Source organism: Lithobates pipiens, unplaced genomic scaffold (genome assembly GCF_037356315.1).
Source record: "Lithobates pipiens isolate NorthernLeopardFrog02 unplaced genomic scaffold, aLitPip1_a1.2 Scaffold_23, whole genome shotgun sequence".
Classification (NCBI taxonomy): Eukaryota; Metazoa; Chordata; class Amphibia; order Anura; family Ranidae; genus Lithobates; species Lithobates pipiens.
In genome coordinates, this window is record NW_027507785.1 from 58233114 (window position 1) to 58246553 (window position 13440).

Below are 13440 nucleotides of genomic sequence, written 5' to 3' on the forward strand. Positions count from 1 at the left end.
GTGGAGACCTTCAGGTACCTTGGGGTTGTGGTCTCGAGACAGGCTTCGGACTTCGTACCCCTAAATCTATCCCCAGTGGTTCATGAGACACGGCTGCGTCTGAAGGCATGGGAGTCACTACCCCTATCATTGCTAGGGCGGATAAACCTGATAAAAATGAAAATCCTACCGAAATTTATCTACCTACTTCGCCAATCTCCACATTGGATTCCCAAATCCTTTTTCTCCCGTCTGCATAGTCTGTTTGCCTCCTTCATCTGGGGAAACCAGTCCCCCAGGTATGGATGGTCAACAATTACGCGTCCATCCTCCCAGGGAGGACTGGCGTGCCCTGACCTGTACAAATATTTTCTAGCCACCCAGCTGGTTACAGCAGCTTGGTGGCTCACTCCTGATAAGACAAACCCTGCCACCTTGGTTGAAGCGGCGGTGTTGGGGTCGCTGGAGGCATTGAAATTTTTACTCTATCGTGGCCCGAAGGCCCCGTACCCGCTGACCCCCTCCATGCGCACCACGTTGCGTGCATGGGGGGTAGGACTTAAAATCGAAAAATACCCTACCAATGCACTTTCTCCAGCTGCCCCCTTGTGGCGTAACCCCACCCTGGAGCAGTTTTACAAACTGCCTGAACCCCATGCTTGGACTAAATTCAATATTAGAACAGTAGACCAGGTGATTTCTGACCAATCGCTGGCTCCACTCCCCAAGTTGATTTCTGAATTCAACGTCCCGCAGAGTTATTTTTTTAGGTATCTACAACTCTCCCATGCCTTCAGGTGCCAGTTCTCCAGCTCTCCCCCCCAGGTTGTCCAATCCGCATTGGAGGGCCTCCTCAAGTCCAGTTGTGACACTAAGCCCACCTCAACACTTTACTCCCATTTGATAATGACCTCCCTCCCTACTTTGGGGAAACTTAGAGATAAGTGGATGCGAGACATTCCCACCTTTGATAACGATGATTGGGATGACATGTGGGACTTCCCCTTCAGATCCCTGGTCTCCCTGAGAGATCGGCTGATACAGTTTAAGATGGCCCACCGAGCATATTTCACCCCCTACAGACTGCACAAAATGAACCCCGCCTCCCCGCCGGGATGTTGGCGTTGTGGGACAATACCGGGGGACTTCATTCATATTTTTTGGACCTGCCCAGCCATTGTTGACTATTGGAAGGAGATACTAGGGGTCATTACACAGGTCACCTCCATATCGCTCCCACTCTCTATAGAAACTTGCATACTGGGCCTGCTAGATCAGCTAATTCCCACTGTGGCGCGGCGCACCCTAGCTGGGCTACTTCTCTTCTATGCCCGCAAGGCCATTGCGCTCAGCTGGCGTAAGCCCACTCCTCCCCCTCTCTCCCTGTGGAAAAAATTGGTGAACGACAGCCTGCCTCTCTACAAGGACTGCTATGTTAATAGAGGTTGCCCGCAAAAATATGACAAGGTCTGGTCCAGCTGGCTGGCGGATGCCTCCACGGCCTCAGACCCATAGCCTACTTAACGCATTTTCGTTTGTAAATGAATAGGAATATGCACTAGTGGAAATGTTGTATATCTGAGTAGCATGGTTTAGTCCTGAGTCATCCTACTGCACATGGAGTCGGCTCTTTGTGGCCGGTGAGATGCCTTGAATTCTCCGACATGTTTTTTTATGTAATGCACTGTCTTATATTGCAACTCTCTACACGTCACGCCTGTAACACTAATCGTGACCAATGTATGTGTTTTTGTTTTTGTTTTTGTCTGTCTTGTTTTGCTTTTGGTTACTTGTTCACTGTCTGAAATTCCAATAAACAGATTTGCAAAAAAAAAAAAAAAGCTAACAAACCCGACACATTTATGGCCCTGCGCCTCAGCCGACCAGATCGTATCCATAAGCCCATCAGACTTAAAGTGGCTTGCGGTATCCACACGAGTAACCCTGAGAGGGTGCTCCTTGAGTTCCGCAAGAGACTTGCGACTTTGTACGAGTCTAAGACTCAGTTTCAGCTGCACCATGCGGAGTCTTTGTTCCATGATCTGTCAATACCTAAGATGTCTGAATCAAACAAGACCTCTTTGGAGAGTCCGATCACGGTTGAGGAGGTTCTGGCGGCCATAAAAACCCTTAAACCTAATAAACGCCCTGGTCCAGACAGCCTCCCTAGTACCCATTATAAGAAATTTGTTTTAGCCCCTCTACTTGTTAATACCTTTAACGCTCTCCTACATCAGCAAACCTTTGGCAGGGACACGTTGACGGCCATGACCTCAATGATACCTAAACTTAACACTGACGATACCCTTTGGTCCAACTTTAGACCTATTTCGCTACTTAACGTAGACGTTAAAATTTTTGCCAAAATATTAGCATTACGACTCGACCCAATTATTGGTAAATTAATCCACAAAGACCAAGTGGGGTTCATCCCTAAGCGCCAAGCCAGTGACAACATACGTAGGGTCATCCTACTTCAACATATAGCTAGAACGCGCAGAGTGCCTATGCACCTCTTGTCGCTTGATATTAAGAAAACGTTTGATACTGTTTCCTGGTCATATCTACACTTTATACTGGAGCGCTGGGGCTTTGGCCCCCATTTTCTCCAATGGATCAAAGCCCTATACACTAACCCTCTGGCCTTTGTGAGGTACTCGGGGTTTCGCTCCAAGTGCTTCCCGATACAAAGGGGAACTAGACAAGGCTGCCCCTTAACTCCATTGATGTTTGGGGAAAAAAAAAGGAAGAACTGCGCTACCCTCAAAATCCCAAAGTGAATGGAATATATGTATATACTAAACAAAAGAATAAAGTCAAATGTTGTGCATTTAAAATCACCTCAACAGATGATGCTTATAAACATATATGCATCAGTGTGCAAAATTGATTTTCTCAAGTGAAATACGATTAAGTGTTATTAATGTAATTGAAAAAAAAACATATAGAAAAATAACTCAAAACAAGAAATGCACCTAGAATTGAATGCACATCAAAATTTAGAAATGCATAAGATGAAAAACAAATGTAGTAATAAAAAATGATCAACTCTATATAGCGTCCATATAATTATATAACTAGTTATCGGTGCAAAGTGTCCATATAATTAGTCAATCACCAGTGTAAAATCTTCATGTGAATAACTGGATTTGAAACACACAGATTAAAATTTTCTCTCCAGAAGCGTAATGTGCTCTTTCCCATCACCAGACAAATAAATTGGCTCCTTACCAACTCCAAGCGACCCCCCCGTTACAGAGGGTCACCACAAGCAGAATGTGATTAAGTGGATATCCAGGTTGCTGTTCCCCTTAAGCGATCCCAGATGAGTTTCTGAACTCCCGACAGACCCTTGCATCCTTTATCCAATGCTGCACTGATGTTTCTGGATTCTGCTCTTTGATCCAGTTATTGATCGCAGCCGCCGGACAAAGAGGCAGCTCCAGGTTAGGAATTGCTGCAGCCTTTCAATGGCTTTCTTGTTCTGCACCGCGGTGAACCTTTTAAACTCCTTGGGGAGAGAGAAGCGCATAACAAATCTTTTTCAGCAGTTTGGCTGTATGTGTGCGCTGAGGACCCCCCAGGTCAGCGTACACATACAGCCAAACCATGTCGCATTCTTTATGTAATGTACTTGTTACCAATAAAATTTTTGAAAAGAAAATCTCTTATTGTAATTAAGGGAAAAAAATGCCTATAGTGCCCTTTTCTAATAATTTTTTTTTTTCTTTTATTAAAGTTGAAGTTTATTGACCCCCCCCCCCCCCAAAATAATGGCTGTGGCCTGCAAACACAAGCTTATTCATTTAAAGTATAGAATAGCTGGAAACTATCTACAGTAAACATCAACCAATCATCTATTTTGATATAAATTGAATAATTAATTAAAGCTGAACTCCAGGAATTAAGTCTATTGCATACTGGCATTGGGCCATCTTGGCACAAGTAACCATTTCAGCTCCGGAAGGTTTTACCCCGCCTCCCTTCATGACCAGGCCATTTTTTACGATTCAGCACTGTGTTGCTCTGACAATTGCGCGGTGGTGCAATGCTGTACCTAAATAAAATTGACGTCCTTTTTTGCTCACAAATAGAGCTTTCTTTTGGTGGTATTTGATCACCTCCTGCGGTTTTTATTTTTTGCGCTATAAACATAAAAAGACCGACAGTTGTGAAAAAAATATTACTTTCTGCTATAAGGCATACCCAATAAAAAAAAAAATAAAAAAAAAAATTTCTTAATCAATTTAGGCCAATTTGTATTCTGCTACATATATTTGGTAAGAAAAATCCCAAAATTGGTTTGCACAAAAGTTATAGCGTCTGCAAACTATGGTATAGATTTCTGGACTTTTCATTTTTTTTTATTTTTTTTATTGATTTTACTAGTATAAGCGGCGATCACCAATTTTTAGCAGAACTGCGGCATTAAGGCAGGCAAATCTGACACTAAGTGACACTTTTTGGGGACCAGTGACACCAATAGAATGGTCAGTGCTTAAAAAAAAAGAAAAAAAAATGCACTGTATGAATGACACTGGCAGGAAAGGGGTTAACATCAGCGGTAATCAAAGGGTTAACGGTCCCACTGCATATGGGATGGACTGACTGGAGGAAGAGGGATCTCTCTCTCTCTGTCTGTCTCGTTCTGTCTCTCTCTCGTTCTGTCTCTCTCTCATTCTGTCTCTCTCTCATTCTGTCTCTCTCTCTCTCATTCTGTCTCTCTCGTTCTGTCTCTCCTACCAATCACACAAGGGGTGCTGAACACTCTGATTGGCTCTCTGTGTACAATCACAGTGGAAGGGCGGCGCAGACAACGAGAATAACGTACAGGTAGGGGATTTTGCGCTTACCCGCCTTCCTGCCCAAGCCAATTTTCAGCAGCAAAAATAAATAAAAGGTTTTGTTTCTGTTTTTATAAAATTTTGTAAATAAGTATGTTTTCTCCTTCAGGCATAAGGCAGCACCAATGAGAGCACACTGCTGGGCACCAAAAGGCGACACTGATACGCTGAAAAAATGGGTACTTATGGGTGGCACTGATAGGCAGCACTGCTGGGCATAGATACTTGGCACTGATGCACAGCACTGGTAGGCATCCCTGGTGGCAGTGGTAGGCATTGTGAGTGGGCACTGATTGGCAGCTGCCTGTGCACAGATTTGCATTTCCCTGGTGGTCTAAGGGGGGCATACCTGGTGATCCAGTGTGGATGGCCATCCTGGGTGGCATGATGGTGGTCCTGGGCTGGATCCAAGGGGGGCTGTGCTGATAAACAATCAGCAGAGACCCCCCCCCCGTCAGGCAACCAGCTGATCGGCTCTCCTCTACTCACATCTGTCAGATGCGAGTGAGGAAAAGTCGATCAACGGCTCTTCCTGTTTGCATCCTGATCAGCTGTGATTGGATACCACGTGGTAAAGAGCCTCCGTCAGACTGACACACCGCACCACTGATCCCCGCGATGCTCGTCCCTACGGGCGCGAGGCGGATGTTAACCTGCAGGATGTCACATGACGCCCAGTCAGGATAACTGAACCACAGCCCGGCGGTCATTCTGCTATAGGCCGAGCGGGAAGTGGTTAAGGACCGGCATGCCACAGTAAATGTATGTCCTTAAGTGGTTAAAATAACTGTAAGCAATCACCTTGTAAAACAACCCATTCAATTTAAAATAGAAATGAAAGGCAAACATTTTTGTATGGAGATTTTTTTTTCCCTTTTTTTTTTTTTTTTATAAGTGATCACATTCCTTCTGCTCTCAGCTGCAAAAGAGCAGGGGGAGGGGAAGCAGCAGCACACTAATCTTGCGAGTGAATGGCTGTGCAGATGGGGGGGGGCGGCGGCGGCATGTCAGGGCAAGTCTGTTCATTGGTGGCAGCAAACGGAGTTCCCAGCATAGCTAGAGAACTGACTACGGTGTGCTCTCCTACTTAGTATGGTCAGTTTTTAATAGGAATGCATGAACACCAAGGATTTCACACAAAGGAAGCAATACAGGGCAAACAGGATACTTTCTCATACAAGTACATGGTACAGCAGACACATATGAAGTGTTGGGATAACAAATGCTTTAAGTATGCTTATCTCATACCTTAAGGACCGCGGTGAAAGCTGAAAATCACTGTAGTAGTTGTAGTTGGAGCTACTACAGTAATGACCATAGTCGTCCAGCACCATGACCACAGGGGATTGCTAGCTCGGCACCGCTACCATTTATAAAACACCTTGCATTTTTTTTCAGGTTGTCTCTGGATGAGGTGGAGAAGAAGGGGTGGTGATGTCACATTCATCACCTCGTCCAATCAGAGAATGCCTGTACTATCACTGTAGTAGCACCAACTACTACAGCGATTGTCGTCTTCTGCAATGGAACCTCAAATATGAAATAACTTTACTCAAAGTGGAAGTAAACCCTCGTTTCGTTTTCAGCCAAGGAAGCTGCCATCTTGTCCTCCGTTTAATCTTTAACTGCCATGAAGCTACACATGTGATCAGTTATGACACCAGCCATTGGATAGTTTGACAGTTTGGTTGAGAGTACAACCAATGTGACAGTTAGCATTTCCGGCATGCCGGGAATGTAACTGTTTTTTCAGATTGTTAGATCGATGGGTTTACTTCCGCTTTAAATTGTGCCAACCTGCACCAACATAACTATGCAATAAAGATCATACCTGGAGTTCAGCTTTAATTAAATCTGATTGGATTATTTTTTTTTCTGCATTTAGCATTAATGATTGCCACCGTTTTACTAAAAGAAGTGTCAGGAGTGAGACTATTTTCCCAGCATCTTGTCATGATTGTCCTCTGTTCTGCAGATGTTCTAGGTCAGCAGCAAAGGCCTTGTTGTTTCAGTTCCTCCCAGTTCTGCAATGGCTGCCGCACTATCCCATCAAGGAATGGCTCCTGGGGGACATTGTGTCTGGGGTCAGTGTGGGGATCCTGCAACTTCCACAAGGTATATTTTCCAGTTATCAACACAATACATGATATATTTCAACAGGTATACATTTTGGTTTTTCCATCTGCACAAGAGCCCTAAAATGAGGAGAACTTAGCCCCCGACCACCAAAAGTGGAACAAAATCTTGTCTGTGTTCGGCACCTCCCCTGCCCCTTGTCCGTGTTCGGCACCTCCCCTGCCCCTTGTCCGTGTTCGGCACCTCCCCTGCCCCTTGTCCGTGTTCGGCACCTCCCCTGCCCCTTGTCCGTGTTCGGCACCTCCCCTGCCTCTTGTCCGTGTTCGGCACCTCCCCTGCCCCTTGTCCGTGTTCGGCACCTCCCCTGCCCCTTGTCCGTGTTCGGCACCTCCCCTGCCCCTTGTCCGTATTCGGCACCTCCCCTGCCCCTTGTCCGTGTTCGGCACCTCCCCTGCCCCTTGTCCGTGTTCGGCACCTCCCCTGCCCCTTGCCTGTGACCCACCTCGCTCCACCTTTTCTTCCAATGTGCAAGCAGCACACCTGATTGGCTCCTAGTGCTTAGGCGCACCCCCCTCAAAACCCCCCCAGCCTAAAAGCTGCTGTACAGGGAACTAGAAGAGGTTGATGCCAATTCAAATTTAGGTACTCGCACCAACTGTATTTAAGAACACATTTATTATTTTCCAAAGGATACATAGTTGCATATTTTTTATTTTTTATATACCGTATCCGTCTGGTGTTCAGCTTTAAGTTAAATCATTTATAATAGGAAAAACCGATTGAGGGAAATGGCTTAGCATCCCCAAAGGGTTAATGGAAACTTATTTTATCCCAGTAGAAGTGCTGCCATTAATTTTTGGCAAATAAGCACATGGCAGACTCACCGTACACACAGTCTGTTTATGGTCCACTTTCTGGTTGGGTTCAGCCTGGTTCTCTCTTGCTTTTGTTTCCAACAGGTTTGGCGTATGCCCTCCTGGCCGGTGTACCACCCGTTTTTGGTTTGTATTCTTCTTTCTTCCCGGTGTTTGTTTATTCTATTTTTGGCACATCACGGCATGTTTCCATAGGTAAGTAAAAAAATGTATCCTAAAATAGACGATGGAATCAAGCATTGTTTGGAGATGAATTTGTGGTTTATTCTTTTGTTTGCAGATATAGCATTTAGTGTATGCTGGACAGTTATATCCTCGATCAGTTCCTTCCGTTTCTCAGGAACTCTATTGCATACCTGCTGTGCTCATTACGAGTGGTTCCCATCATCCCTGCACTGGGTTCACAGGTCTGCACACCTGCTTTGCCCATTTTGAGGGGTTCCCACCAACCTTGTATTGAGTTATCAGGTCTACACACCTGCTGGGCTCTTTATGTGGGGCCCCCACCATCCCTGTGCTGAGTTCCTGGGTCTCTACACCTGCTGTGCCCATTATGAGAGGTTACCACCATCACTGTTGCATTTATATAAAATATTACGTTTTGAATTGCTCCCGTTTGTGACCGATTTTATCTTTTTAGAGGGAAATCCCTTTATAACGGGCATTGTGTTAAATTGGATTTGTTGCAAGAACTTAAATTATACATATTCTGTATTTCCAGGAACTTTTGCGGTGGTCTCTATCATGGTTGGCAGTATTACAGAATCTCTGGTTCCTAATGACAACTTCCTACTACCAGGGAATGATACAATCATTGACCATGTAGCCAGGGACAAAGCTCGAGTAGAGCTGGTGGCTGCCATGACATTGCTGGTAGGATTGTTTCAGGTAAAAATAAGGCAATTAACATGGCCTGTTTTTTGTATCTGTCCAGATATGCCAAGGCTAAATGAGCTACAATAAATATCATCAGTAGATTTAGGTAATATCAGGGTGTGTACAAACTGAGCTGTAGCAGGACCTGCATGCTGAAGGTTATTAAGGACTGTATGGGCAAAAATACGTGGAAAGGACATCCTTTCAAATTTTTGAGCTCAGGGGTTGCCAGAGAAGGGTACTGTCAATGCTACAGCATACAAAGACATTTGAGACAGCTGTGTGCTGCTAACCCTATGGTGCAGTTTTGTGAAGGCCCATTTTTGTTCCAGCATGACTGTACTCCTGTGCACAAAGCCAGCGCCATAAAGACCTTGTTTGATGCGCTTGGTGTGTAGGAACCTGAGTGGACTGCACAGAGCCCTCACCTCAACCCTTCTGAGCACCCATGGAATGACTTGGAATGTTGAATATGAGCCAGGTCTTCTCATCCAACATTGGTATCTGCCCCAACAATAATTCTTTGGGCTGAATGGGCACAAATTCCCACAGACATCCTCCCAAAATCTGGTGGAAAGCGTTCCCAGAAGAGTGGAGGCTGTTATAGTGACAAGGGGGTAGAGGCAACTTCACATGAATGCCATGGTTTTGGAAAGGAACGTCCAACAAGCTCATAAAAGGTGTGATGGTCAGGTGTCCACAAATCTGGACATATGTTTAGAGGTTTGATGAAAGTGTTAGTGTACTAAGCACACACTGTTTAACTTGCATTGTCCCTTCTCTTTCTGTATGTAGATGATTGCACTGAAATTATTTTAACCACTACAATACAAGGCACTTTCACCCCCTTCCTTCCCAGCCCAATTTTCAGCTTTCATCGCTCTCGCACTTTCAATGACAATTGCGCGGTCGTGCTACACTGTACCCAAATGAAATTTTTATCATTTTGTTCGCACAAATAGAGCTTTATTTTGGTGGTATTTATTCACGACTCTGTTTTTTATTTTTTGTGATATAAGCACAAAAAAAGCGGAAATTTGGGGAAAAAAAACTATATTTTATTTTTTCTATTTTAAAAGAAATCCAATAAAGTCTAATTTTGTCATAAATTTAAGCCAAAATGAATTCTGCTACATGTTTTTGGTAAAAAAACAAATTCTGTTAAGTGTATAATAATTGGTTTGTGAGATCAAGGACATATGTACGCAAATGATCATGTACATATGTGTGCAGGTGATCACGTACATATGTGTGCAGATAATCATTGGGACATGTGATTTTAGTGGGACATATGTTTTTTTATTTGGGGACATGTGTGTATTATACTAGACTACTGATCAGTGAGTAAAAAGCTGTAAAAACGGCTCATACTCACTGATCACCAGCCGGCTGCAGCGATCTGCTCTCCTCTCCTCAGCGACGACTTCCCTGTGAGGAGAGCCGATTGCCTAGCAACCGGCTGTTTGTTTTGATCACATGACGGCTGTGATTGGACATGGCCGTCATGTGATCAGGAGGGCCAATCGTAGAGCCCTCCTGCCGATCCGAGATGCGCCGTGTCCGGGTGACACTAGCGCATCGGGATCGCGCCGCTGCGCGGGCACAAACCCCCTCCTTCTGAAGGACGTTCCTGAACGTCCAGTCAGAAGGAGGCGGCTCCCACCCAGCCGTATATGTACTTTGGCCGGGTGGGAAGTAGTTAATAAAGAAAATTTTACGTATTTTTTCCTAATGGATATACACATGACCTAGCTCTTTCCCAGCCTGTCTGCAGGAGCTTCTAGTCCTCTGCTATGAGTCACATATTCAACATTTAACTACCCCCCGCCCTCCGTATAGACAAATGATGGCAGGGGGATGCTCCGTTGCTCTGGGACGATGTCCTATGGTAGTGATGGCGAACCTTGGCACCCCAGATGTTTTGGAACTACATTTCCCATGATGCTCCACTACACTGCAGAGAGCATCAGCATCATGGGAAATGTAGTTTCAAAACAACTGGGGTGCCAAGGTTCGCCATCACTGTCCTATGGCATTGCCCCAGTCCCATCGCACTTGTGCATAGCACAGAGATCACGCGCGCGCTGCCTCACTGGGACACTGTGAGACCGCAATCTCGGTAAAGAGTCAATGACGTAGCTCTTTACTCATGTGATCAGCTGTGTCCAATCACAGCTGATCACATGTAAAACACAGAAGTGCCAGTTGTTAGTTGACGAGGAGAGACGATCAGTGGCATTTCCTCACAGGGGAGACCTGTACAGATAATCAGGGCACTTAAGATCAGTGCAGCCCCAACAGTGCCCAGCAGTGATGCCAATCTGTGCCCATCTGATGCCAACCTGTGCCCATGACTCATGCCAATTTGTGCCCATCCGTGAGGCCAATCTGTGCCCATCAGTGATGCAAGTCAGAGCTGGCTTTCAGTGCTCATCAGTGCCTGCTCATCAGAGCCCATTAGTGCCGCCTATCAGTGCCCATCAGTGCTACATATTAGTGCAGCCTCATCAGCGCACATCAATGGAGGAGAAAAAATTACTTATTTACAATTTCTGACAGAAACAAAAACTTTTTTTTTTTTATTCAAACTTTTAGTTTTTTTTTTTTTTTTAGCAAAAAATAAAAAACCCAGGGGTGATTAAATACCACCAAAAGAAAGCTCTATTTGTGTGGAAAAAAATTTATAAAAATGTGCTTTGGGAAAAAGTGTTGCATGACCATGCAATTGTCATTCAAAATGTGACAGTGCTGAAAGCTGACAATTGGCCTGGGCAGGAAGGGGGTGAAAGTGCCCAGTATTGAAGCGGTTAAAAAAAAACTGCTTTTGGGATAGAGAGTAAAAATAAATAATTAATATCAATAAACTGTTTTATATGGACATACAACTATTTAAAATCAAATTAGTTTTGCCAATAGCATAGTGTGGGTGGGGGCAGATTTGTGCCAGTCACAGGCTGTGTTAGAATAAGAGGGGGTGAACCCTCCATCAATCAAGATGTAATATCCCACCCAATTTGTGCTTAGCTGGTTAGTGGGCATGGAAGAGGCGTGAGGGAGTGGGCTGTCATTTACCAGTGAGCATATGCCCACATGTGTGACTCTATAGTCACATGGGATGCTCGGATGTGATAGAGAGGAATTGCTCAAACTGAAAACTGAGCACGTGCAGAGTTGCCAACACTACTCTGCAAAATCAACTGCAGTGGGGACATGGACAGAAGGGGGAGATCAAGAACAGCAGGATCAACCAGGTTTTTTGCAGAATACAGAAAACGAATCCCATATTGACTAGCGTATGGTCAGGTTTTTAATGATGTGGGTTTATTAACACTTTAAACACCTTTTAGTAGTTAAATAATAACATTATTTCAATCCATTTTGAAGTGGTCTATAAATCAGAACAAAAAAAGAGCGACAATAGAGGAAGAAAGAAGGACAGAGGGATTTGGTTCCAAAAGAGTGGAAGTTTCATTAAACGATGGACAGCTATTCAATGGCACTCATTCAATTTATAGCCTTCTAATAAGGTGCACAGTAGAAGGCTATATTGCCTACTGTTAATACAAAGTGCAAAACAAAAAAGAACACAGCAAAAAATAAAATAAATAAAAAATAAAAATAAAATAAAAAAAAGATCATCCATGTATTAAAAACAAATATTATATTTTTCATACTTTTAGGCTGCATTCACACCTGAGCATAGCGTTTTCAAGTGTTTTTTGCGGCGTTTTGTTTACCGCGATTTTGTGCAGGGCAAAAGGTCACCAATGTTAAAAAAAGAAAAACGCCCAAATCTGCTCAATTCGAGCGACAAAAAAGGGTCTGGAACTTGTTTGAGCTTCAGGCGTTTGGCTTCAGGCGACATGTAGTGGAGATGTGAACCATCTCCATTGAGAATAATAGAATTTTTCCCCTCTAGCGTTTTGTAGCTTCAGGCTTCAAGCTACAAAACGCTCAGGTGTGAATGGGGTCTTATATACGCATGAAGCGTTAGGTCACCACCCTGCCTCTCCACCTCGTCCAATATGAAAATGCTTTGCATTAGATGTCTAATACAGTGATCTCGGGCTTCTAGAGGGATCCCACAAGTATAATATATGCATAGATTTATTGTTTAAAGCTAGACCAATGTAACTATATAAAAATATTTATATCTGGAATTCTTCTTTAACCACTTACAGACCGGACCATTTTGCTGGTCAAAGACCAGACCACTATTTGCGATTCGGCACTGCGTCGCTTTAACTGACAATTGCGCGGTCGTGCGACGTGGCTCCCAAACAAAATTGACGTCCTTTTTTTTCCCACAAATAGAGCTTTCTTTTGGTGGTATTTGATCACCCCTTCGGTTTTTATTTTTTGCGCTATAAACAAAAATAGAGCGACAATTTTGAAAAAAACGCATTCTTTTTTACTTTTTGTTATAATAAATATCCCCCAAAAATATATAAAAAAACATTTTTTCCCTCAGTTTGGGCCGATACATATTCTTCTACATATTTTTGGTAAAAAAAATCGCAATAGGCGATTATTGATTGGTTTGCGCAAAAGTTATAAAATAGGGATAGTTTTATAGCATTTTTATTAATCATTTTTTATTATTTTTTTTTTTACTAGTAATGGCGGCGATCAGCGATTTTTATTGTGACTGCGACATTGTGGGGGACCCATCGGACATTTTTGACACATTTTTGGGACCATTGTCATTTATACAGTAATCACTGTTATATAAATGCAGTGATTCCTGTGTAAATGACACTGGCAGTGAAGGGGTTAACCAGTGGGTGGCA

The 13440-nt window shown here is 43.8% G+C and overlaps 1 protein-coding gene across 1 annotated transcript in view; it reads left to right on the forward strand.

Moving 5' to 3' along the window:
- LOC143927561 (solute carrier family 26 member 6-like) overlaps positions 1-13440 on the forward strand; it is a 90979-nt gene that overhangs the window by 41492 nt on the left and 36047 nt on the right. Inside the window, exons 3-5 of the mRNA XM_077451695.1 lie at positions 6799-6938; positions 7859-7969; positions 8496-8662. Coding sequence (XP_077307821.1) covers positions 6799-6938; positions 7859-7969; positions 8496-8662 — 418 coding nt within the window. The remainder of the gene's footprint in view (positions 1-6798; positions 6939-7858; positions 7970-8495; positions 8663-13440) is intronic.